The 27,494-nt window shown below is 39.0% G+C and overlaps 1 protein-coding gene across 9 annotated transcripts in view; it reads left to right on the top strand.

The window, feature by feature from the left end:
* Nucleotides 1-27,494, top strand: part of EYA1 (EYA transcriptional coactivator and phosphatase 1) — a 372,747-nt gene that overhangs the window by 187,801 nt on the left and 157,452 nt on the right. For all 9 annotated transcript variants that reach the window (XM_061438966.1, XM_061438973.1, XM_061438971.1 and 6 more), the window contains one exon: nucleotides 24,851-24,928. In XM_061438966.1, the coding sequence (XP_061294950.1) occupies nucleotides 24,851-24,928 (78 nt within the window). The remainder of the gene's footprint in view (nucleotides 1-24,850; nucleotides 24,929-27,494) is intronic.

Here is a 27,494-nt window from a genome sequence, read left to right as displayed (position 1 = left end):
TTGCCATTAAGACAATCATCTAAAGTAACTTAAAGAACAAAGCTTTAAGTATGTTAAGTTGTTTTGCTTAAGGGAATAGACCAATACATATTGGTAGGAATAATTGTGAAATGATGAGAGTTAATTTTCTCATATATGAAGAATTAGGGGTAAAATGTTTTCATTTTGTCATCATTTTACTGGCAAATCATCTACAGAAGAAGAATCAGACAATATTAAAACAGAGTATGTGTTGGAAACTGCCTCTTGGATGGCTTTGTGTGAATGATGTGTGGTTGGTTTTTTAAGGGCATGTGAAATGATCATATTTCTGAGTATTTACATTTAATAGCTTGATATCATGTTCATATTCAGCAATATGTAGTTCATCAAAGTTTTACATAGCTATAATCAAAAATGAGAAAATATCTTAGATAGCCATGTAACCTGCCAAACCATCAGCCTGAGAGATACTTAGAAATTATTTCTTATCCAGAAAGAAACTCTTAATTTATCTTAGGCCTAAAAAAAACCATTTCTAAGTCATATTTCAAACAAGTACCCAGTTACTCATCTGACTGGGCATTCTTTTTCGGGCATTCTTTTCTTGTTGCTGTTTTTATCATACCTGTATATTTACCTCTCGTTTTCAGGCATTCTTCACTGGGGTACTTTGCAAGGGTTATGGTAGTTAGAAAGTGAGGTGAGAGGTATCGGTATAAATTATCCAGAGAATACATGAAGTTTTAGTCCATTGGCTGGGGTATTCACTTTTAGTGCACAGTTTGAAAACATGGACCCAAACTTTCCCCACCATCTGTGTGACAGGCCTGTTTGGATACAAACAGCATCAGAAAGTTCTGGGTTATTATTAAGTTTGTGAATCAATTTATCATGCCACTTACATATTCCATAAGGCATGTGTGTCTTTCCCTTCAGTCACCACTAGAGGAGTTAAGCTTAAAATCAGTGAATTCAGTGTCTGCAAGCTTTCCTGGAATAGAATCTTTATAGATTTTCCTATCCGTTTGTTGAAATCTTATTTATTTCGAAACTAGCAATATTCACCAATGAATTAGTGGAATGGAAAAAAAAAAAAAAACCCACAAGAAATTCCTTAGCTTTTCAAAGAGTGTTTAAAATATCAATCACCTCCCGTAAGTCCAGAATAGGTATTTCAGGCTCTCTAAAGTGATTTTATGGTAGACCAGTTGCAATGCATCTCCTTAGTTAGGCTGACAAAACTTCCATTGACTTTACATAGTTGTTGACCCTAGCTCCACTTGGATAGGTTGTCTCCTTTCTCCAGAGCCTTTTTTTTTTTAAATTTCCTGCAACCACTTGTTCCTATTATGAGGCTAAGAAAACATGAAAATCTCCTGTCTCAAAAACCATAACTTCATCTGAAGAACAAATAAGAAGGGAATGGAGTGGCAAGGCAGAGAATATTAAGTTTCTTCTTAAGTCTGCTGCCAAATTATCATAAGACTCAGTGTTTGTAGGTTCTGTCCTCGCAGGCTAGTGCCTATTTTCATGGTTCATCTAAGGGATAAAGACACTGAGCTACAGCCTCAAACATTGTGCTTTTTTACTTCCTACTTGAAATGTTCTTTAGTGAGATTTCTTGCTTGAGTATTTCAGGTTTCAAAAGTTTCAAGCCTGCATGTTTGTAAATTCCAACCTCTCTGTGAATCGTTTTTGTTGCAGTGAACTGTGGGTTTCACCCAGTTTATAAGTCTTTGAAATAGAAAGCATAAAGAGGCAAAAATATAACATAGCATAAATGGATGCTTGACTTGCATTCAGAAAAGCACTGTTGGGATAATTTGTTTCCAAAGGAATTAGTCAATATTTTAGATTACTGTTGTACAATTAAATCTTGACTTAGACTGATGGAATGGTTATGGTGGCTTTTCTTTTAACTGATTTTTTCCTAGTCTTTTGGTCTTCCGGGACAGAATGGGAAAGATATTTGTTATTAGATTATTAAAGAATAATTTTTAAGACCTGGGCTCTTGGGTGATGATGCTTCCATCAGTTAAATACGAGCGTCTGATCTGAGAGGATTTCTAACGTACAGGTATATGTTCAGGTCTCTCTTTGGTAGAAGCTGCATGTTGATGTTTGTGTTGTGTAAATGTGAGAAGTAGTTGGGAAATGGTTCTTCAGAAGGACTTGGGGATCTAGTAGTAAAGGAATTTTTATTTACATACCTAATTAAGGCCTTGTTTGCAAAGCAGTGATTCTTCCATCTTTGTTTTTTCTGGCTGTCTTAAGACCATGGGAGCCTAAGATTGGTCAGTTCATGTATTGCTAGTGTGAGTGTTTATTTTTGGTTGTCTGGGGGTGAGGAGTGGGGAAGGGCAAAAAGGAGGTGTGAGCAGGCGGAACTAAAAGCTCTCAATCTGAGTTTTCTCAATTGTAAATTTAGACAAACTCAAGAAGAGGCTAAACTTGTTTTAAAGCAGAGGAATTTGCCTTGAAGTGACATAAAATCAGATGCAGTTGGAATCTTTACTGCAAATAGGGTTTCAGGAATTCTGATGGTAATTTGAATAGTAATTTTGAATTGGTATATCAGATTTCCAAGATGATAAGAGATACGATCTCAAATTAGGTGGCTAAATTTTCTGCATTTTAAGATTGATTTAATTGTGTATTGCATATTTTAGGATGATAGGTTAATTCAGTTTTACAAATTTGTATTATCAGGAGTTTAAAGTTGATTTATCATTCCTACAAAGCTTAGAATGCAAATTATCTTGAATTTGTTTTCCTCACTGTAATTTTAGTTTCGTAAAGTACAGTTATATCCTACCAGAGTATTTTTAAGAAATCTTATTTATGAAAAATAAGGAAACTAGAATGAATGTGTATAAAATTATGGTTTGAGGCTACATTAAAAAAACTATATTTGTATATTTGTGGTCAAATATTCTGTTGTCAATAGAAAAATGGTAATCTAATTTTATTATTGTTTACATTCTGCACATGATTTAGTTTCTGGAAGATGAAGGGACGCTGTGAGTAAAGGAGCTTCTAAGTGACATTTTTAGAGTTTGTAGTCACAAAATTGGCCTCTTTTAAATTGTTCTTTAGCAAAAGCCATGAAAGGATGAAAAAAATAATTTAAGATTTAATATTTGCATATATAGTTATGGGAATAATTCTCACATACTAATTGATACTTAATAAAAATAATGGGTAATTTTTATAAATAACATTATTAGTCACTAAGCTGACCATTCTATGATTCATTTCATTTATCTTCAGAGGATCCTTTGATCACCAACATGGTGGGTAGGACACTGGGTTTGATTCCCAGCTCCATTTGCTGGCTGTGTGAGCTCAGGTGTGTTTGCTTCTGTGTGTTTCAGTCTCCTCATCTGTATAATGGGGATAATAGCAGGTCTTACTTGCTGTGAGGATGATAAGTAAAACTTGTAACACACTAGTGACTTACTCAGAGAAGGCAATAACAACCCACTCCAGTACTCTTGCCTGGAAAATCCCCTGGACGGAGGAACCTAGTAGGCTGCAGTCCATGGGGTCGCTAAGAGTCGGACATGACTGAGCGACTTCACTTTCACTTTTCACTTTCATGCATTGGAGAAGGAAATGGCAACCCACTCCAGTGTTCTTGCCTGGAGAATCCCAGGGATGGGGGAGCCTGGTGGGCTGCGGTCTATGGGGTTGCACAGAGTCGGACATGACTGAAGCAACTTAGCAGCAGCAGTGACTTACTAATGCTCTTCGAATTTCTAGACCACATGTAAATAATAACCCCTTCTAGAAGACATGAGTTTGATCCCTGGGTCAGGAAGATCCCCTGGAGAAGGAAATGGCAACGTACTTCAGTATTCTTGCCTGGGAAATCCCACGGACAGAGAAGCCTGGAGGGCTACAGTCCATGGGGTTGCAAAAGAGTTGGATACAGTTCACCAGAACGTTTGCTTGGTTAGTGAATATGTTGTTCAATAAAGTAATTGGTGAAAATGACAGATGTCTTTCATTTTTTACTTAAAGTCAAATGAACTTTTTGGCCAACCCAATGTAAGAAAACTGAGTCTTAAAAGTTAGATGCCAAGTTGAAAGACACATGGTTTTTAATTGGTACAACTGGTATTTGAATCAAGTTCTGTTTGAGTCCAGACTCTAGGTTTTCAAATCAGTATATCACTTATGGGAGAGAGTATGTTATTCCCACCATCTGCCAATTGTTGTTCAGTTGCTATGTTGTGTCTGACTCTTTGCAACCCCATGGACCACAGCACGTCGCTTCCCTGTCCTTCGCTATCTCCTGGCATTTGCTCAAGCTCATGTCTGTCGAGTTGGTGATGCTATCCAGTCATCTCATCGTCTGTTGCCCTCTTTTCCTCCTGCCTTCAATCTTTCCCAGCATCAGGATATTTTTCAATGTGTCAGCTCTTTGCCTCAGGTAACCAGAGTATTGGAGCTTTAGCTTCAGCATCAGTCCTTCCAATGAATATTCAGGATTGATTTTCTTTAGGATTGCCTGCTTTGGTCTTGCAGTCCAAGGGACTCTCAAGAGTCTTCTCCAGCACCACAGTTCCCACCATCTGCCAGTACCTATTCTAATACCTTCATACCAAACATCGGTACCCCCACTGTCTTCATGACTGGAGATATTCTCTAGCAAACAACAGACCTATAAAAGGGCCAATGGCAAAGGCTGTGATGACAAAAGGACTTCATTTTAAGGACAACTCCCCAGGGAGTCCTACTCTGGTTTTTAAGTTCTTTTGTGCATGAGTGTGTGAGACTCCTTCCTTCTGTTGGGCGCATATAGCATATTGCATCAATAGGTTCACTTCTAGGGGATTGTCTCTTACTAGTTTTCAAAGCTTTAGACCTAATTATAATTCCACCAGCCGTCTGTCTCTGTTAAGCCTCCCTGGGATCAAACAGAGATGGGAAGTCATTTCTGCTTTTCATTATCATAGTCATTATATGCACATTTGGATTGAAACAGTATTACTGTGAAATTTAAAAAGTGGTTGCAGTTTTACTACTGCTCAGAAGTCTTTTGTGCCTCAGAAGATACTTGGACCTGGAGAAGGAAATGGCAGCCCCCTCCAGTATTCTTGCCTGGAGAATCACATGGACAGAGGAGCCTAGCGGGCTGCTGTCCATGGGATCATAAAGAGTCGGACACGACTGAAGTGACTTAGCAGCAGCAGATATTTGGAAGTGGATAATACACTGGTCATATGTCTCTTGATTTTGAGAACCAGCTTATGGTAACCAAGCAAAACTCAAAGAAGCAGCTTAAAGGGCATTTGCTGGGGGCTCCATAGGAAGGGCAGTGATCAACGCCAGGAGATGGGACGTGCATGCCACGTTCTAAGAACAGGAGAGAGAATGACAGGGAGTAGAGGAGATCAAGTGGGAGGAATAAAGGGGGGGTGTTGTGTGTGGGGCTTACAGGTTAGCAAACGTACCCTGGTTGATTGTATATCACTAACTGTATCTTTAATATATGGGGACTCCAATACTGCCTGGAAAAGGCTCAGAGTTTCTAGGAGGCCAGGCTTCTTGACAAACTAATGACCTGAATATATACAGTTTTCATCTATTCCCAATACCTAATAGTTCTGGCTCACCTCTTCACTAGCTGGGCTGAAACTTTCGTAGGACCAGAAAGATGTATCTCCCTAAGGCCATCCTGTCTCTGGGAGAAACTTATGGTTTCCCCCAGAGAGATACGAAAATCTTTAGTGAATGCTAGTTATTTAGCCTAATTCTTATCCCTTTGATCATGGATTCTCTACTTTAAGTAATTACTAATTTCTGAGGGTACCTGAAGACGTTGTGGGATGAGCAGTATATAGATAAAAGTGGTGTGATTTTGTGTATGTGTGTGCTTATTCTTGGGCTTCCCAGGTGGATCTAATGGTAGGAGACATAAGAGACACAGGTTCGATCCCTGGGTCAGGAAGATCTCCTGGAGGAGGGCATGGCAGCCCACTCCTGTATTCTTGCCTAGAGAATCCCATGGACAGGGAAATCTGATGGGCTAACGTCCATAAGATTGCAGAGTTGGACGTGACTGAAGTGACTTAGAACACAGATACACACACATGGTTATTCTCATCTTGCTTACTTAGGGTAAGGTCTAAGAGTAATTTATTTTCCTCCTTTTGCCTCCGAACATGTAATATAATAGAAAATTATGCACATAATTGCAGATTTTCTATTTTCCCTTTTTCACTTTGGGTAGGAAAAAGTCATCTGTTACATAGCTATCCTCAAAGACTGCTAAATATTGCCTTTATTAAAAGAGGGCATAAATTTTGAGAAGCTAATCAAGGGTTTATGTTAAGTTTGAGAACCCCAAGTAGTTTATAACTAAACTCTTACTATGATTATGTATTTGGATGGCCAAAAAGTGTGTTTGAAACATGTTGGCCAACCTAATACAAAGTAGTTTGCTGGTCTTGCAGATTTTTCAGTCCTATTTCATGCTTCTGGTATCCTGTTACTCTGAAAAAAGGTGGGCAAACTCTATCATACACATTTCAAGGAGGTATTTAAAGTATTCCCTATAATACAAATCAGAGATTTTTTTCCCATAAAATTAATCTAAATCAAAATCTAAAATACTTCCCTATATTATCACTGTGTCTGTTACTCTAAGGGGACTTTTGTGTGGGAAGAATACTATTTTAGCAAAATAAGGACATTACTTTGCCAACAAAGGTCCTTCTAGTCAAGGCTATGGTTTTTCCTGTGGTCATGTATGGATGAGAGAGTTGGACTGTGAAGAAGGCTGAGCACCGAAGAATTGATGCTTTTGAACTGTGGTGTTGGAGAAGACTCTTGAGAGTCCCTTGGACTGCAAGGAGATCCAACCAGTCCATTCTGAAGATCAGCCCTGGGATTTCTTTGGAAGGAATGATGCTGAAGCTGAAACTCCAGTACTTTGGCCACCTCATGCGAAGAGCTGACTCATTGGAAAAGACTCTGATGCTGGGAGGGATTGGGGGCAGGAGGAGAAGGGGACGACAGAGGATGAGATGGCTGGATGGCATCACTGACTCGATGGACGTGAGTCTGAGTGAACTCCGGGAGTTTGTGATGGACAGGGAGGCCTGGCATGCTGCGATTCATGGGGTCGCAAAGAGTCGGACACAACTGAGTGACTGAACTGGACTGATGGGCTGAATAGACTAAGTTCTTACTAGCTATTTGAGCACAAACTGAGCACATCTTTCATTCCTTCCGCCTACCTTTTTTGTTTTACCCTCAAAAAGATTAGGAGAACTTCTTTGCACCTCATCTTAAAGAGTTTGTGGATTAGTCTATACAGCATAGTATCTGTGTTGGAAAAGATATTGAACAGCATGTCAGGCTGATTTTAAAGCTTACATCCTTTATACTCAAAAAACACAGACTCCCCAGTAGCCTAAAAGCTTAGTGCTTACTGAAATACTTAAATCTGCCTTAAGATTTTTTGTTACCTTATCTAAGATTATTACCCAATAAAGGAACTACAGCTTCCATTTATTATATGTAGTTTACCTATTAGAGGCTCATGGGTCCTCAAAGGTAGGGATAGGCCTGTTTACTATTGTGTTCTCTGCAGCTGGCAGAAAGCTTAGTAGTGAATAAACAGTCAACATATATTTGTAATTGCATACTAATGCAAGTGAATGATTATAATCATTTGTTGTTCAGTTGCTAAATCGTGTCTGACTTGTTGTGACCCCATGGAACTGTAGCACACCAGGCTTCCCTGTCCTTCACCATCTCCCAGAGTTTGCTCAAATTAATTTCCATTGAGTCGCTGATGCCATCCAATCATCATGGTCCAACTCTCACATCCATACATGACTACTGGAGAAACCATAGCTTTGACTATATGGACCTTTGTCGGCAGTGTCTCTGCTTTTTACTCCATCTAGGTTTGTCATAGCTTTTCTTCCAAGGAGCAAGCGTCTTTTTTAATTTCATGGCTGTAGTCACCGTCTGCAGTGTTTTTGGAGCCCAAGAAAATAAAATCTGTCACTGTTTCCATTATTTCCCTATCTATTTGCCATGAAGTGATGGGCCTGGATGCCTTGATCATAGTTTTTTGAATGTTGAATTTTAAGCCAGCTTTTTCCCTCTCCTCTTTTACTCTCATCAAGAGGCTCTTTCGTAGACCTACTAATTTTATTTACAAAGCATTAACAGGTTCCATAATTAGCTCAAGCCCAATTTTCAGATTTTTGAAAGTGATCATTTCACAGACCAATTCCTACAGTAGCCATAGGCTGTTTATACAGAGAACATCCTCAGTTAACATTGTTGCTGAGTTTGAATTTGCGCCATCATAACTGACTTGAGCCCCTTGGACTACAAGGAGATCAAACCAGTCAATGCTAAAGGAAATCAGTCCTGAATATTCATAGGAAGGACTGATGCTGAAGCTGAAACTCCAATACTTCGCTGCCACCTGATGCGAAGAATTGACTCCTTGGAAAAGACCCTGATGCTGGGAAAGATTGAAGACAGGAGGAGGAAGAGGATGACAGAGGATGAGATGGTTGGATGGCCTCACCGACTCGATGGACATGAGTTTGAGCAAGCTCCAGGAGTTGGTGATGGATAGGGAAGCCTGGTGTGCTGCAGTCCATGGGGTCTCAAAGAGTCATACATGACTGAGTGGCTGAACTCAACTGACTTGCATTTGATATGTACTAATTGTTTCATAAATGGAAACTTCAACCTGGACTTAGTAGTATTTATCAATGATGAATCAACTTTCACATAGTCTAAGAAACAGCTGAATGATAAAAAGATCAAGCAGTTTGTACACTTAGGTTTAATATCTTTACATACATGGTAAGGAGTTATGATTAGAGGTCATTTTTAAGGTGAAAAAATTAGAGGGGCAAAGATATATACATACTGCAGTGAAAAGAATATGCATATTATATAAGAATATATCTCCTACTGTATATCGACCATTTCTTTGTTAATTCAAGAAATAGTTATTAACTGATTATGTCTAGAAATTTACCACATAGCACTCTAGCAAGGAGCAGTTCATAATCTCCTGTGATTTGCAGTCCTGTAGTCAGAGAAGGCAATGGCAACCCACTCCAGTACTCTTGCCTGGGAAATCCCATGGACGGAGGAGCCTGGTAGGCTGCAGTCCATGTGGTCGCTAAGAGTCGGACACGACTGAGCAACTTCACTTTCACTTTTCACTTTCATGCACTGGAGAAGGAAATGGCAACCCACTCCAGTGTTCTTGCCTGGAGAATCCCAGGGACGGCGGAGCCTGGTGGGCTGCCATCTATGGGGTCGCACAGAGTCGGACATGACTGAAGCGACTTAGCAGCAGCAGCAGCAGCAGCAGCAGCAGTCAGATGACCACCATACTTGATGATCAGGACTGTATTCTCCAGAGGATAAGGGATACCCAGCCATGACTGTGGTGATTGAGGATAGTGTCTGCACACTAGTAATGCTTAAACTGAATCTTGAAGGAGAGGTAGAGAAACACTGGATGCTGTGCCAGGAAGGAGCAAAGCCATTCCTAATCCCGGGGACTGTGTGTGGCAGGGGAGGTGAGACATATGGGTAGAGTGCACAGAGATGGGACTAAGACAGTCACCCAAGCAGATGATGAACAACCTACAACCTTATGTACCAAGTTCAGGAGTTTGAATTCAATCCTGAAAGAGTTGGATGACCCGAAGGCTTGCAAACAGGAGAGTAATGTGATTGAGTCTGTGTCTGAGAAATACACTTAGGTAGTATTTTGAAACTTTGATTCAACAGATGCTTTGTTGTTATTCAGTTTCTCAGTCATATGTGACTCTGAAACCCCATGGGCTGCTGCACACCAGGCCTCCCTGTCATTCACCATCTCTTGGAGTTTGCTCAGATTCATTTCCATTGAGTCAGTGATGCCATCCAATCATCTCATCCTCTGTCATCCCCTTCTCCTATCTTCAGCCTTTCTCTGCATCAGGGTCTTTTCCAGTGGGTGATAGGTAGGGAGAAAAGACTGCAGGTAAGGAGTTATGAGGGGCATTTTTATCTGAAATCATGTACTTATTTATTTATTACCATTTCAGCACAAATTGCTGATACTTGCCCTAAGGAAAGCAGAGAATGGATAATATAAAATATATATATATATGTAGCAAAGCAGTATTGCATGATAGTAAGGATGGATTTTGCAATCAGACTAACCTGGGCTTAAAATCTCAGTGTCATAATTCTGTAACTGACATACAGGTTTTGAAAGAGAGCAGAGGACTGGGGGAAGGCTCTGAAACGAGGATACCAGCCCTGCCACTTGCTGGAGACTGAGTGTGATGCTGAATAATTACTGAACTGTTTCTATCTCTGCTTCCTTGTCGTAAAATGAAAGTGTCTACCTCTCGGGGTGTGAGGATAGTTAAATGAGTTGCTAAAGCACTTAGAACACACTGACTTCTAAGAAATATTTAATATCCATTGGCTGTTTTGTGTTATTATCATGTAAGATCTCTGATCCCAGACAACCCCGAGTTATCTCCTAGTTTTGGGCTTCCCAGGTGGCGCTAGTGGTAAAGAACTCACCTGGCAATGCAGGAGACATAAGAGATGTGGGTTCAATCCCTGGGTTGGGAAGATCCCCTAGAGAAGGAAATGGCAGCCCACTCCAGTATTCTTGCCTGGAGAACTCCATAGACAGAGGAGCCTGATGGGCTACAGTCCATGGGGTCGTAAGTTGGACATGACTGAGCGACTAAGATCTCTGAGCCTCTGCCCTCCCCACTGTAAAATGGGGGTTGCACCTTTATCACTGGGTCTATTTCACCTAGTGGAGGCTCGAGGTTCTTTTTAAAAATTTTTTTTATTGTGGTGAAAGTCACCTAAAATATACTATTTTAACCATATTCAACTGTACAGTTCATTGGCACTAAGTACATTCACATTGTTGGGCACTCTCACCATCATCCATCTACCAAATTTTTCACCTTCCTAAACTGAAACTTTGTCCCCATTAAACACTAAGTCCCCATCCCCCCACCGCACGCCTCCATCCCCTGGCATCTACCAGTGTACTTTCTGACTGTAGGTGTTTGACTATTCTGGGCGACTTGTGTAAGTAGAATAAAACAGTATTTGTCTCCACCTAATATATATAGGAATGCATGTTTAAGGTTCACTTAATACATGTCCTATAACAGATTATACCTTCTCTTCAGCTATAGACTTAAAATACTAACTCCAGTCTCTGTCATCTACTCAAAGGTTCAAACCTACTCAAAGAAGAGCAACTATTAGTAAAGAATAATACAGGTGACTTTTTTTTTTTTTTTTAAGCAAACATATCTACTGGGAATGGCTACTGCAGTGTTTCCATGGAAAGAGAGATTTACTTCCCCTGGAGATCCTCACTTCTCCTGATAGCCTTTGCAGGTCCTCTCAGTACCTGGAGTACTCCATAAGTGCTTGCTCAGTTAATACCCAATGTGGGTAGAATTTAGGTCTGGGTGCTCCTGCGGTTTGGTGAAGCATGGGAAAGGGGTATGATCTGAGATGTAAATTTGGTAGGTTGATTACATTTTAGGCAAGTACACCATTTTTCCAGATTGATATGATTGAGGTTGTGAACCTGAGCCAGCCCATCTGCTTCCGGTCTTCATACACTAGTTTGTTTTACCATTCACCGAATTGCAGCATGCACTGATACACTTTTGTTTAATGCCCTGCTCTTCTGGGACGTTTCTGTTGCTGTGCCCTTCAATGATTGTTAGGCTCTCCATCAGAGACATGATTAAGGATGATAAAACCCTCACTGAACAACATTTGACTTTTCAGTGGTTTCATAAAAGGTATGGTAATCGAAGATATTTGAAACCTAATTGTGTGACCTTAGGCTAGTTTTTAAACATCTTTAAGCTGTGGTTTTCTCATCTTTCAAATGTGACAATTATAGTAAATATCTCATGAAATTGCCACAAGAAGCAAATAAGCTATTACTTGTAAGGTGCTTAGCACAATGCCTGACATGTAGTAAATGCTCAAGAAACAAGCTATTTTTAAAATGATTACTCTTCCAGGTGAAAATTATACATAAATATTGCCTGTGCAATAAATTGAGACTGTTCTATTGCTACCTTAATTCTTAAAATTGGAGCAGTCTTTTCAGGCCGTTTGCTGTGCTTGCGTTCTTATAACACACTAGCATCTAAATGTAGGTATTTATTAAAAGTCATCAAATGGCACATTTAAGATTAACAGGCCACATACATGCTTAATTCTTTTTCATATATGGATGTTCTGTTATATTTATGAAATCACAACAGATTTTCTTGTCTGAAAATTCACAGTGGGTTTTTGACATCAGGCACTTTCTCAATCAACAGATTAAAAATAGGCTATCATCTGGGTTCTGAAATATTTTGATGTTAGAAAGAGGGCTTCATTCTCCAGAAGGTTAGAAGCCACTGAGTCAAACAAAAGTGCTCTCAGAGTTTAGAGAAAAGAGCTCTTCAGCTTGCTGAGGTCTGGCCAGGCTTCAAGGAGGAGATGGAATCTGAGCTGAGTGTTTGGGAAATGGGTAGAACCTGAATAGATAGAGAAGAGATGGAATGCATTCTAAATGAGGGACCAGTATGAACAAGGGTAGGATAGTGTGGGAGACAGGGAGGAGACTAGTGGAGCTGAAAAAGGAGTCGATAGTTGATAAGGTTAGAAGGATCATCTGAAGCCAAACTGGAGGACCCTGAATACTAGGCTAAGGAATTTGGACTTTATCCTGGAGCCAGTAGAGAAGCCATTGAATATTTTGAATGAGGGTTGATATGGTGCAAGTGTTTTAGGTATGAATCTGGCAGCAATTTCAAGCGTAGATTGGATTGAGGGAGACAGGTACAGCAAAATGGAGGCTCATGAGATCTGCCTGAATTCTGTGTGTTAGGAAGCTGAACAACAACAAAACTGGAATCCTGTCCAGGCCGCATCCATGTTTAATTCTTGTATGTTCATGAAAACACAACAAATTTTCATGTTTGAAAATTCACAGTGGGTTTTTGTCATCAGGCACTTTCTCAATCAACAGATTAAAAATAGGCTATCATCTGGATTCTGAAATATTTTGATGTTAGAAACAGGGCTTCATTCTCAAGAAGGTTAGAAGCCACTGAGTCAAACATTCAAAGGGATATCTCAAAGGAACAGTCATCATTTACCAAGTATCATTTCTTTCACCAAAAAGTCAATTAGTCTAGACCTCTACATAAGTCATTGTGCAGTGCCCTTCCAATATGCTATACTTCCTGTGAATAACGAGTTTCAATTGACCAACATTCCTTGTTGGCTGTGTACACCCTTAAGTTCAAGTTTAGTCTATGTGTGTTGATTTGGTTTTCAAAAGATAGTATTGCTATTTTGAAGAGTTACTCTTACTCTTTGCAACCCCATGGACTGTAGCCCACCAGGCTCCTCTCTCCCTGGAATTCTCCAGGCAAGAATACTGGAGTGGGTAGCCTTTCCCTTCTCCAGGGGATCTTCCAGACCCAGGAATTGAACCCAGGTCTCCCTCATTGCAGGCAGATTATTCTTTACCATATGAGTCACCAGGGAAGCCCCTTTTAAGAAAAAGAAGATGCTTTTAAGTTTAATTAGGTCCCATTTATTTATTTTTGCTTTTATTTCCAATATTCTGGGAGGTGGGTCATAGAGGATCCTGCTGTGATGTATGTCGGAGAATGTTTTGCCTATGTTCTCCTCTAGGAGTTTTATAGTTTCTGGTCTTATGTTTAGATCTTTAATCCATTTTGAGTTTATTTTTGTGTATGGTGTTAGAAAGTGTTCTAGTTTCATTCTTTTACAAGTGGTTAACCAGATTTCCCAGCACCCCTTGTTAAAGAGATTGTCTTTAATCCATTGTATATTCTTGCCTCCTTTGTCAAAGATAAGGTGTCCATATGTGTGTGGATTTATCTCTGGGCTTTCTGTTTTGTTCCATTGATCTATATTTCTGTCTTTGTGCCAGTACCATACTGTGTTGATAACTGTGGCTTTGTAGTAGAGCCTGAAGTCAGGTAGGTTGATTCCTCCAGTTCCATTCTTCTTTCTCAAGATCGCTTTGGCTATTCGAGGTTTTTTGTATTTCCATACAAATTGTGAAATTATTTGTTCTAGCTCTGTGAAGAATACCGTTGGTAGCTTGATAGGGATTGCATTGAATCTATAAATTGCTTTGGGTAGTATACTCATTTCACTATATTGATTCTTCCAATCCATGAACATGGTATATTTCTCCATCTATTAGTGTCCTCTTTGATTTCTTTCACCAGTGTTTTATAGTTTTCTATATATAGGTCTTTAGCTTCTTTAGGTAGATATATTCCTAAGTATTTTATTCTTTCCGTTGCAATGGTGAATGGAATTGTTTGCTTAATTTCCCTTTCTAGTTTTCTTATTATTAGTGTATAGGAATGCAAGGGATTTCTGTGTGTTGATTTTATATCCTACAACTTTACTATAGTCATTTATTATTTCTAGTAATTTTCTGGTGGAGTCTTTAGGGTTTTCTATGTAGAGGATCATGTCATCTGCAAATAGTGAGAGTTCTACTTCTTCTTTTCCAATTTGGATTCCTTTTATTTCTTTTTCTGCTCTGATTGCTGTGGCCAAAACTTCCAAAACTATGTTGAATAGTAATGGTGAAAGTGGGCACCCTTGTCTTGTTCCCGACTTTAGAGGAAATGCTTTCAATTTTTCACCATTGAGGATCATGTTTGCTGTGGGTTTGTCATATATAGCTTTTATTATGTTGAGGTATGTTCCTTCTATTCCTGCTTTCTGGAGAGTTTTTATCATAAATGGATGTTGAATTTTGTCAAAGCCTTGAGAATGGGAGAAAATAATAGCAAATGAAGCAACTTTCAAACAACTATCTCAAAAATATACAAGCAACTCCTACAGCTCAACTCTAGAAAAATAAATGACCCAATCAAAAAATGGGCCAAAGAACTAAATAGACATTTCTCCAAAGAAGACATACAGATGGCTAACAAACACATGAAGAGATGCTCAACATCACTCATTATCAGAGAAATGCAAATCAAAACCACTATGAGGTACCATTTCACACCAGTCAGAATGGCTGCGATCCAAAAGTCTGCAAGCAATAAATGCTGGAGAGGGTATGGAGAAAAGGGAACCCTCTTACACTGTTGGTGGGAATGCAAACTAGTACAGCCACTATGGAGAACAGTGTGGAGATTCCTTAAAAAACTGGAAATAGAACTGCCTTATGATCCAGCAATCCCACTGCTGGGCATACATACTGAGGAAACCAGAAGGGAAAGAGACACGTGTACCCCAGTGTTCATCGCAGCACTGTTTATAATAGCCAGGACATGGAAGCAACCTAGATGTCCATCAGCAGATGAGTGGATAAGAAAGCAGTGGTACATATACACAATGGAGTATTACTCAGCCATTAAAAAGAATACATTTGAATCAGTTCTAATGAGATGGATGAAACTGGAACCTATTATACAGAGTGAAGTAAGCCAGAAGGAAAGACACCAATACAGTATACTAACACATATATATGGAATTTAGAAAGATGGTAACAATAACCCTGTGTACGAGACAGCAAAAGAGACACTGATGTATAGAACAGTCTTTTGGACTCTGTTGGAGAGGGAGAGGGTGGGAAGAAAATTACATGTATAATATCATGTATGAAACGAGTTGCCAGTCCAGGTTCGATGCACGATACTGGATACTTGGGGCTGGTGCACTGGGACGACCCAGAGGGATGGTATGAGGAGGGGGGAGGGTTCAGGATGGGGAACACATGTATACCTGTGGTGGATTCATTTCGATATTTGGCAAAACTAATACAATTTTGTAAAGTTTAAAAATAAAATAAAAAAAAAAGAAAGAAAAATAAGATGAATTTAAATTTTACAGTACTCATAATCATATTCCAGACTGTAAAACCAATCTGAACATAAAGGGATACCTTGTTTTCCAAATGGGTATTAACCAAAGAAAAATCATTTGATTCATGGATATATATTCTTTTCAATAAAGGAGAAATAGTTGAATGGCTGCTTATAATCCTTTACTTATTTACTTATGTCTAAAATAAAATATACAAATGTAGGAATATTGCTATCTTCTACTTTTTATCCATTTTTCTATATGCCTTTGGTATCCCTTGATGCCACTTTCTGAGTCATTTGACACATTTTTTTAAAATGTACGTTTCTACTTCTGCCTCATGACTTTAGATAGGGCACTCATTAAATCTGTGAGTGATACTATCATTGAATCCAAACTATAACTTAACATTACAATGGTTATGCTTTTGTCTTATAGGTTATTTATTATCTGTACAGCATAATCATGTGTGGTGTAGCTCTTTAAAGTTCTGTGTAAAGGTTTGCTTACAGTAATATCTAATATTTTGCCTTGGACTGATCATGCCCACAAATTATTGTTAAATATATGTGACTTATCTCTCTTTTTAAAGATCAGGAAGGATTCTCTCTAAATATACCAAAAAATCCAATGATTGATATTCCTTTATGTGAGTATATCTTCTCCAAAGAGTACTTTGCTCAAAATAATACGAGGGAAATGTGTCTTGTGAGTGAGAGGTTTTATAAGAACCTGCATAGAAGTTGACAGAGTGATAATTTCGGAGGAATAAAATGTAATTTTCAGTTTAATCATATACAGTGTGTTTAATTGCCCCATACAATGTGCCCAGTGGTATGAAGTCAGTTATAATCTGCTTTTCAAAGTCAGTTGTACATTTTTACCTTCATCCATTTCTTCAGTGAATATTGAGTTCCAATTATGTGTGAAGCACTGGGCTATGTTCTATAGGGACATAAAAAGTTGGAGTTCCAACTATGAAGAAATCTATAACATATTTGGATAAGACTATGAAATGTAAAGCAAGGTTGAATAAGATATGTGTTCTAAATGAGGTACAAACTCAGATTTAGTGGTTCAAGGAAAAGAAGCATAACCCCTGAGTAGTAGATCAGGCAAATCTTCACAAAGCAAATGGGACTTCGATTGAACCATGAAGGATTCAGATCAGTGGAAACTGTAGAACATTTAACGTCAGAAGGAAAGGCAGTAGCAGTACTGTGGAATTGAGGAAGTATTAAACATTTGGTGGGCCAGTTTGGTAGGCCAGTGTTGGTTGGTTTGTTTGGGTGTGTGATTCTTTGTCTATAAAATGGAGATAAGTGTCAGATAGCAAAGTTAGGATAATTAAATGTGACTGTTTTGTAGTGCTCTTGTATTCTTGTAAGTTACTAGTTGTTATACAAATACAAAGTGTGTATAAAGGAAGTGGCATGGAAAGCAAAAAAAGAAAAAAGCTTGGTCTCATACAGGGCCTTAAGAATATGATAAAGTTGTTGTTGGTGGTATTCACTTGCTAATTCATATCTGACTCTTTGTGACCCCATGGCTTGCAGCACTTCAGGCTCCCCTGTCCTTTACTATCTCCCAGAGTTTGCTCAAATTCATGACTTTTGAGTTGATGATGCTATCTAACCGTCTTATCCTCTGCTTCCCCCTTCTCCTTTTGCCTTCAGTCTTTCCCAGCATCAGAGTCTTTTCCAGTGATAAAGTTATGATAACTTAATTCAGAAGAAAATGAAAAGCCTGTTGAAGACCTCAGCAGCAGAGTGACTTGCTCCAGTCTAGTCTATAGAAAGATAAATATCTCTGTTCAAAATAGAGAGAGACTGAAAGGCCAATTGATTGGCTTTTCAGAGAGAAGAGGTATACAGTAATTAGGCTTGTGACTGTGAAATTAGGGGAAAAGTGGTTGCGAAAGATTAGACCAACAGAGATGATAGATTGACAGTGGAGTGTGAGGAGAGAGTTGCTGGGAGGAATCAGCGTGAAATGCTCAATCGAGATGGTGTGACCACTAGAAAAGGATAGGATGAGGAGATTACATTTGAGCATTTGATTTACCCTTGATCCAGACAAGGGCATTGCACAATTGGAATATGAGGATTGGTCCCCATGAGAAAGTTGTGCGTGTGGATAAAGATTTGAGAGTTGACTACATGGAGAAGATTTTTTTAAACAGTTGCAAGGAAAGACATGATTGTGAAGGAAAATTTAGTTGGATAAGGAGGAAGTACAATTATCGAACCATAGAGTAAGCAGAGGAGAACAGTCCAGAAGAAAAAATACAAGGAGAACAGGGAAACGTTGTGTTGTATTGATCAATGATGAGAAAAATGTCAGGGGAAGGCCCATTCTACAGAAAAATTAAGGAAAATCAGGATGGAGAAGAGTTTGAATTAGGCAGTTAAAATCCTTTTAGTAAAATAGTAATTATAAAGGGATATTTAAGAGGACTAAAGATGGAGAAGGAAATGGCAACCCATTCCAGTGTTCTCGCCTGGAGAATCCCAGGGATGGGGAGGCCTGGTGGGCTGCCGTCTATGGGGTCGCACAGAGTCGGACATGACTGAAGTGACTTAGCAGCAGCAGTAGCAGCAAAGAGAGAGTAGATACTAAGTTCGAAGGCAGATTTTTAGAAAACTTAGTGATGAAAGAAGGGAGAGAAATAGATAATGGTTGAGAAAAGATTTTTTTTTAATTAGGCGAGACCTGCCTATTTGCTTATTTATTTAGATTTTGGTTTTTCTTTTATTAAAACATTTTATTAGAGTATAGTTAATTTACAAATTTTGTTAGTTTCAGGTGTATACCAAGGTGAATCAGTTATATAGATACTTTCATCCACTTGTTTGTAGATTGTTTTTCAATATAGGCCCTTAAGAGTATTAAGTAGAGTTCCCTGTTCTGTACAGTGTTAGTTATCTATTTTATATTGGTTTGTGAGTGCTTGCTAAGTTGCTTCTGTCGTGTGCAACTCTCTGAGACCCTATGGACTGTAGCCCGCCAGGCTCCTCTGTCCATGGGATTCTCCAGGCAAGAATACTGGAGTGGATTGCCATGCCCTTCTCCAGGGGATCTTCCCAACCCAGGGATTGAACCCGTTGTCTCTTATGCCTCCTGCATTGGCATGTGGGTTCTTACCCACTAGTGCCACCTGGGGAGCAAACTAGAATTTCTCATCAGTAACCCTAACAGTCATATGCATATGTGATGATGTGTTTATATGTGCTCAGTCACGTCTGACTCTTTGCAACCACATGAACTGTAACCCACCAGGCTCCTCTATCTATGGAATTTTCCAAGCTAGAATACTGTGGTGGTTTGCCACTTCCTTCTCCAGGGGGTCTTCCTGGCCCAGGGATTGAACCCACATCTCTTGCATCTCCTGCATTGGCAGGTGGATTCTTTACCACTGGCAGCACCTGGGAAGTCCCTATATTGGTTTAATTAACCTTATTATTTACTTTATATATAGTGTGTGTGTATCTATCTCAGTCTCTCAATTTATCTCTTCTTCCACTTTACCTCCTGTAACCATAAGTTTTTCTACATCTGTGACTCTATATCTGTTTTATAAATAAGTTCATTTGTACCATTTTTTAAGATTCTACATATAATTGGTATCATACAATATTTGTCTTTATCTTGACTGACTTCACTCAATATAACAATGTTGCTTCAAGTGGCATTAGTTCATTCTTTTATATGGCTGAGTAATATTCCATTGGAATATTCATTGGAAGGACTGATGCTGAAGCTGAAACTCCAATACTTTGGCCACCTGATGTGAAGAACTGACTCATTTGAAAGGACCTTGATTCTGGGAAAGTTTGAAGGCGGGAGGAGAAGGGGACGACAGAGGATGAGATGGTTGGATGGCATCACCAACTCAATGGACATGAGTTTGGGTAAACTCCAGGAGTTGGTGATGGACAGGGAGGCCTGGCATGCTGCGGTTCAGGGAGTCTCAAAGAGTCGGACACGACTGAATGACTGAACTAAACTGAATATTCCATTGTATATACATACCACATCTTCTTTATCCATTCCTGTATCAATGGATATTTAGGTTGCTTCCATGTCCTGGCTATTGTAAATAGTTCTGCTGTCTGTCTGTAAAATTAGGTGAGGCAGAAGGGAAATAGTCCCTTGGGATGAAGTGATTGAATTTGTTGAGACCAAATAACCAAATAGTGGGGTATTGTTGCAAAGAAGATATGGATGTTGCATCAGTAATAAAGGTGCTTGATGAGCATGGAATCATGGTATGATGGGTTAGTTGGTTGATCTTGAGAGTGATCTGATAGATCTATCTCCGCTTAAATTTATGGTGAATCAAAAGAGGGTTCTCTTTTTCATGGGCCATATACAGTATCGTGCGTGCTCCGTCGTTTCAGTCGTGTCTGACTCTTTGTGACCTCATGGACTGTTAGACCACCAGGCTCCTCTGTCCTTGGAATTTCCCCAGCAAGAATACTGGAATGGGTTGCCATTTCCACTTCCAGGGGATCTTCCCGACTCAGAGATTGAACCTGTGTCTCTTATGTTTCGTGCATGGTAGCCGGGTTCTTTACCACTAACATCACCTGGGAAGCTCTAACATAATAGTATATTCACCCTGAATAGTGCTGGAGACAGATGCCCACATTTTCTCCTGGAATCTTCTATCATGATTGCCATGGTCAGCATTCTTCTTCTAGTCCGTTTCTTCAGAAAGAGTATACACTGATTGTAATGACAGAGGTGTATGTTTTATTAATATAATCACGATTTAGTCCTGCCTTCTTGTTATATCCAAATTACCTTGATTTGATTTTGGCTGTCCTGAGGCAGTGGCTTCATGGTTGATCATAGACAAGCCATTTAGCTTCAGATTCTTCTCATTTACTTTTCAAAGGGTAAGCTTCACTTTAATGTGAAGTTTGTAACAGATTCTGTCCCAGAAGAAACCACTTTGATTTCTCATCATCATTTTAATAAGACACTCTAATGACAGAGTAACTATAAAAGCATGGCATCTGGACCTAGCTCAGTGTTCAATGATTTATAAGCATTTATCTTTTTAAAATATTCTCATGAGTGTATTGTCTCCAGTTACTGATGAGGAAGCAGAAGCACACAGAAATTGAGTCGCTTTTCCAGGTTCATACTGTTAATAGCAAATCTAGATTGAACTTCAATTGATAATTCCAAAGCTGGTGCTTTTAACTCTATTCTTTCCTTTATTCATTCATTCACTTATTTATTACGTGTTTTAACTCTATTCCCTGTTGCTCCCTGTACTGTTCCCTAGGAGGAAGGCATTCAGTCTAGTAGTTATATAATACTGCTACTAATGATGATGATAAACATAGTTTTAGTTCCTTCTGTATGTTAGGTACTTTACATACATTTTATGGATCTGTACTGCATTCCTAGGATGTACATAACATTTTTTTTTTCTTGTGACAGGAACCTAGCAACTTTCAAATATGCAGTATAATATTATTGACTATAGTCACCCTCTCCATGGCTTATTTATCTTACAGCTGGAAGTTTGTATCTCTTGACCCCCTGCGTCCATTTCACCCACCCCCTAAACCCCCTTTGGCAACCACTTTGTATCTGTGCGCATCTGTTCTCTTTGTGAGTTTTGCTTTGTAGATTCCACAAAGAAGTGAAATCATACAGTGTTTCTTTCTCTGTTGACGCGTTTCACTAATACTCTCAAGATCCACTCATGCTATCACAGATGGAAAGATTTTATTCTTTTTTTTTATGGTTAAGTGTATTCTGTATATAAATGCCACTGTAGATATCACTTCTTAAATTTTGTAGATGAGATAACCAGTGTTGAAGAGATGGAATAACTTCACAAAGTCTTATGGTGGGTATTTGAATTATTTGCCTTCAAAACAAAAGCTCAGAGGCACTGATAGATGGAAGTGTGTGGTACCTCTGGAGGATATAGCAGGTTGCCCAGTATAGCTCAAGCCTAAAGTGCGTGGTTAGGAGAAGCTGTTGAAAGGATCAGGGAGATTAAAGTGGGGAAAAAGAATTTCTGAGTATGTTTTTTTTTTTTTTCTGAGTATGTTTTAAAGGATGAGTCCTTAAATATCAGATAGGAGATTGAAAATTCAGAGTGGTAGAGAAAAGACAGATTCTTGAGTGGGGGCAAAAAAGAATAAAAGTTCCTGCTTTCTGACAGAATGAAATCATATAGCAAAGGAAAAAGTGTGGTGGAGAGAGAAGAATCCTACTATTATTTAAAGGAAAACAGGTTATTCATAGATTTTTTTTCTTTTCAGATAGGTAGTGTAGAGGGGATCCTTATTGTTGGACATAACTGCACCTTAAAATGATCAAACTTTAAAAAACCCAGTATGTTGTGTTTTTAAATTCAGAGCTTTGGTAAGGTGCTTTATTATGTCGCTTATGACATATTTATAAATGTCATGGCACTAGTAAGGATATGTAAAGCTTTGGTGGCCACAGGATTATTATCTTGTCTTTTTTAATCTTCTGGTGGGTGTATGCTTGGCGTGCCCAAAGCCAGCAGTGGTCTCTGTTTGTTTAGCTCTCATTCAGAAACTATTTTCTATCACAGTAAGTCACGAGTCTCTGTAGCATCAGGTGGCTGGTGATGGCAGGTTGACCTACAGTACCTGATAAGATCACGAATATTCTGGTAGTTACTTTATGTACTGGCTCTTCTCTTTAACAGTGAGTGAACCTTAAAAAAAAAAATGGATTCGCCAGGAAAAGGGAGTCTTTAGTCTATGGATGAGTGTATTTGAACAATGGCAAAAAGCAATGGGCTTGAGGCCTAAAAGGTTAAGTATCCCCTTCTTTTCCTTCCTGTTCTTTTTGCATATTTTTAATGGCATCTCAAGGACAATTGAATATGCCTCTTGGGAGTGAAAACTATTTGATTAAGCCAAATATGGAGAGTAGCTGGGGTGGGTCGTAGGTGTACAAAGGTAGCAGTAGTTAGACAGAGTCAAGCTTTCATGAATTTTGCAGCCCAATCTACAGAATCAAGGATCTCAGATTTGGCAAAGACTTAGGAGTCTCCTGGGCTAACATCTCACACTGTAAATTTCTTCCTCACCATCCTTGCTGGGCAGCCAGGTGAGTGTGGACCTTCCACTTGAGATCTGCCAGTGAGCTCTCTAGCCTGGAAGCATCAACACTCTAGGAATCCAAGGACTGTAGGGGTTTTGCTTCCCGTTAGTCTACAGAGTGTGGCAGTGCCTCCATTGCTGTACTGTGTTGTCAGGTAGCTCTTATTATTGGGATGTGCCACTTAACTGCCAGTGTTTTCAGCCTTGGAATAAAAAATAGCTAACATGAAATCCCATTTCAGCCACTTGGGCAATTTCCTTATATCTCTGCTTTCAGTTTTTGCATGTGAAACTAGAGAGTTTGCGCATTGTCTTCTGAGATCTACCTGTAGAATTATTTAAAGGGATTAATTAGAATGTCTATAAAGACTCTCACACATCGTAGGTGCTTTGTAGGACCTATTCCTCTTGGGCATAGCTCTGGACTTTTTCTGGTCATGTTTGATACTAAGTTCAGATCCCAGTGGTAATCTGTCAAGTACAGAGTTGATCTAGAACTATTGCTTTGTGTGTACAGGACATTGCATGAGTTCTTTTTAAAGCAGTAAGATAAGGATGTGGGTAAGTGAGCAGGAAAGTGCACCAGCACAGGTTTCCCTGGCTTCTTGAATCTGTGGCACTGTAATGAGTATGAAGAGCAATACTGTTAAGTTTCGCGGAGGCGTGAAGAGAAGAGGGAAATACAGGCTTATATCAGAATTTATTAGCATCAACTAAGACTTCTAATCTAAAAGAAGTGGGAAAGTGCAAACTTCAATCACACTGTTTGTTCTACATTAGAACAGTCAGTTGAAGTGATTTCCTTTGGACTCAACTTGGTTTAGAGACAGTCTACATAATTAATGTTTTGAAAGTAACTATCTGCTGCAACTATTCATAATGTGTATTTTAAACTACTCATTATGCACGAGTGAAAGATGTGAAGGCCCAAGAGGGTAAATTTGTCCTTTGCCTTATGTTTATATGACATTGGCAATGTTAAAAGAAGGAAAAGCTGCATTTTCTCCATTATCTTTCCCCATTCCAGAATGTATTTACATGGTGAGAGAAGCCTCCCCAAATATTCTCTTGTTGTGGCCTTCATTTTGGGATACATGTTATTGATTTTTAGGTAACCTTTAAAATATTATTATACTCTTTTTGAAAACCTGTTAATAGGGATGTATAACTTCCACAAAGTAGGCTGGGCAAATTCCAATGATAGCACTTTGCGAGTAATTTCTAGGGAAAATAATGGTCCTACCTTTTTATTTTAAAAAATATAAAACTAAGAGAAAAAGGGTCCAGAGGTGGTCTGGCTTATCTGTAATAATCCCATCACTATAACAGTAGAGTGGATTTGCTTTGGAAAACCAATAGCATAAATCTAAATGTCTTTAGTTTATAGACCCAAGGGACTTTACCAAAGGTTATGTTTTCCACAAACTGTCTGCTATCATCATTATTTTTAAATGGAAAATTTTATTTATGCTGCATTTATATTTAGTGTGCTTTTGGTACTAAGTGTACATTAGACATTGATGAACTGGTGGCTTGGTGTGGCAGGATGGTAATAGTAATCATTAAAGTGAGCACTCTGTTTCAGCCATGCTGGATAACTGAGAAAGCAAATTTTAGTTTAAAGTGTTTCTTTTAAAAGTTACTTGTCACAGTAGGTTCCTTAGAAAAACTTAAGGTGAATTTCTTTAAAAAAGACTCTATTAGGAATATCAATCTGATTTATATACTAATATGGAAGAGTTGATTTTTAGATTATTTTCTTAAAACTTTTTGAATGTTATATCTTCTCTACTGTGCCTTTACAAATAACTATTAATTGGATACATGACATATGTTGTTTATTTTTGTAGTTAAAACAGAGCCAATGAGCAGCAGTGAAATAGTTTCAACAACAGCAGACGGGTCTTTAGACAATTTCTCAGGTTCAGGTAAGGAATAAATATTAGATTTTCACATTAATATGAAACATTATTTTTTGTCATTTATATATGTACAAATATATGTATATAGACTCATATGTATGTGTAGATTGTCTGTGTAATACTGTATAGTTTTTCTCAGAGTCACATGTTTGCAGTTGTGATGTTTTTATTGTGATGCTGAAAATTTTGGAGAAAAAACATCAAAAGTTGCTGTTCTCATCTCTGAATTATCTTTATTATGTTAATGACTCCTTTTGTTTCTCATCTGTGTGATTTTTCTTTTAAAAACTATTAATTTATTTGTCTGTGCTGGGTCTTGGCTGCGGCACGCAGGCTCTCTGGTCTTTATTGCGTGGCGTGTGGGATCTTTAGTTGAAGCACGCAAACTCTTCGTTGCAGCACGTGGACTCTAGTTCCCTGAAGGTGAAAGTCGCTCAGTCGTGTCTGACTCTTTGTGACCCCATAGACTATACAGTCCGTGGAATTCTCTAGGTCAGAATACTGGAGTGGGTAGCCTTTCCCTTCTCCAGGGGCTCTTCCCAACACAGGGATTGAACCCAGGTCTCCCGCATTGCAGGTGGATTCTTTACCAGCTGAGCCACAAGGGAACCTGGCCAGGGGTCAAACCTGGGCTGCCCGCGCTGGGAGTGTGGATCTTTGCCATTAGATCACCAGGGAAGTCCCTGTGTGATTTTTCTAATCAAGCAAAATACTGGCTTCTGATACCCACTAAACTGACTTGCCAAGTCATCCTCCTAAGTAACTGTCATATCTACTAGAGATTAGACTTTGTAAAGTAGCTTTAGATTTTTAAGTTGGTTTTTCATCTCTTTCACATCGATAAAGTCTGCCTCCAACAAACAAAATATCTGTGTTTCACCTCCATTATATTGAAATTCCTGATAAAAAAAAAGTGACTGATAATAAATTCACTGTGAAGATTTGAGTTTATCTTTGTCAAATTACCCAGCTTGGACTCTTTCCATTAAAAAATCATTTTTATCAGGCATAATTCTTCAATTTTTAACCCTCTTCAGGTTGTCTGCTGTGTTTATAAAAGCTCTCCATTGGAAATGCTCTACTTTTGTAAATTTGTGATTGAGTTCATCCAGCTCTCAGGATCATTTCACATATAACACAACTAAAAAGAGTTATATGTAGATATAAAACAAAATGCAGATGCACAACTTTTATGCTAATGGTACCAGCTAGAGGCAATAGGAAATAAAATGTTATACCTATAGTTCTTTAATAAAGCCTTTCCTGGAATTTGACTCATGTCAAGCAGTGTGCTTAGTGCTATTATGGATTCAAAGATGTATGAGAACGGTCCTGGCTTGTGGCTTAATAGGGCAACCTAATCACCGGGCCATCACAGTTCAGCTCGATAATGCCAGAGAGAAGCCTGGGAACCCCTGAGAACACCCAGGAAGAAACCGAGTTGGAGTGGGCTGGTCAGGGAAGGTTTTCTGGAGGAGATGCCTATGCTCAGCCTTCAAGAATGAGTAGTAATAAAGCACACATAGAATTGAGGATGAGGAAGCTGGATGGATGGCACATTCCATGGGAGGAGACCAAGGCAAAGAGGCGTGGAACTTGGAGGAGCCACTGATGGATCAACATGCTTGGTGTGTCTGGTGTGAGTGGTGGTGGGAGGGGGTGCTGCATGGGAAGACGGGGGCCAGAATCGAAACAGGCAGGTGTGTTCCATATGGTGTGTGTGTTTTATCCTGAGTGCCATGGGTGGCCCCAGAGGAAGAGCATTGCATGATCATATTCCCTTATGGAATGACTTAGGCAGGATGAAAGGAAGGCTGGGGAACAGAAGGGTAGAGAACAGTTAGGGTTTTGTTTTCCTTCATCTGGACAAGAAATAGTGAAGACATGAAATAGGGTGCTGGCAGTATTCATTGGAAGGACTGATGCTGAAGCTCCAATACTTTGGCCATCTGATGCAAAGAACTGACTCATTAGAAAAGACCCTGATGCTGGGAAAGATTGAAGGCAGGAGGAGGAAGAGACGACAGAGGATGAGATGGTTAGATAGCATCACCGACTCGATGGACACAAGTTTGAGCAAGTTCTGGGAGTTGGTGACGAACAAGAAATTTTATTCATTCTGCCTTTTTCATGATTTTTTTTGCACAGCATATGTATAAAAGTCAAACTTTTAAAAAGGCATCATTTTAAAGTACAAGTTAATCACATACTCAAATACATGATTACCACATTTTCTCAAAGTTTATATATGAATAATCCCAAAGTATTTATGAATCCCAAAGTATCTATGAATAATGGTATTGCATTGCATCAGTGTTTTTCCTGATTTTTATCACAGTCGTATGGTGAAGAAATTTGTTTTTAAGAAATATGCACTAAATATTTATGTGTAAAGAGGTATCATATCCACAGCTCCAAAAAATGTGAGCTATACAGGTGCATACATGCACACACACACACACACACACACACACACACACACACATATAGAGAGAGAGAGAATAAAAGCTAATCTCAGAAAATATTACCATTTGGGAAGTTTGGGTGAAAGATATCTGGGAAGTTTTTCTAC

Source organism: Bos javanicus, chromosome 14, assembly GCF_032452875.1.
Source record: "Bos javanicus breed banteng chromosome 14, ARS-OSU_banteng_1.0, whole genome shotgun sequence".
Taxonomy (NCBI): domain Eukaryota; kingdom Metazoa; phylum Chordata; class Mammalia; order Artiodactyla; family Bovidae; genus Bos; species Bos javanicus.
The sequence above is the reverse complement of the archived record's forward strand: the minus strand, read 5'-3'. Positions and strand labels throughout refer to the sequence as shown.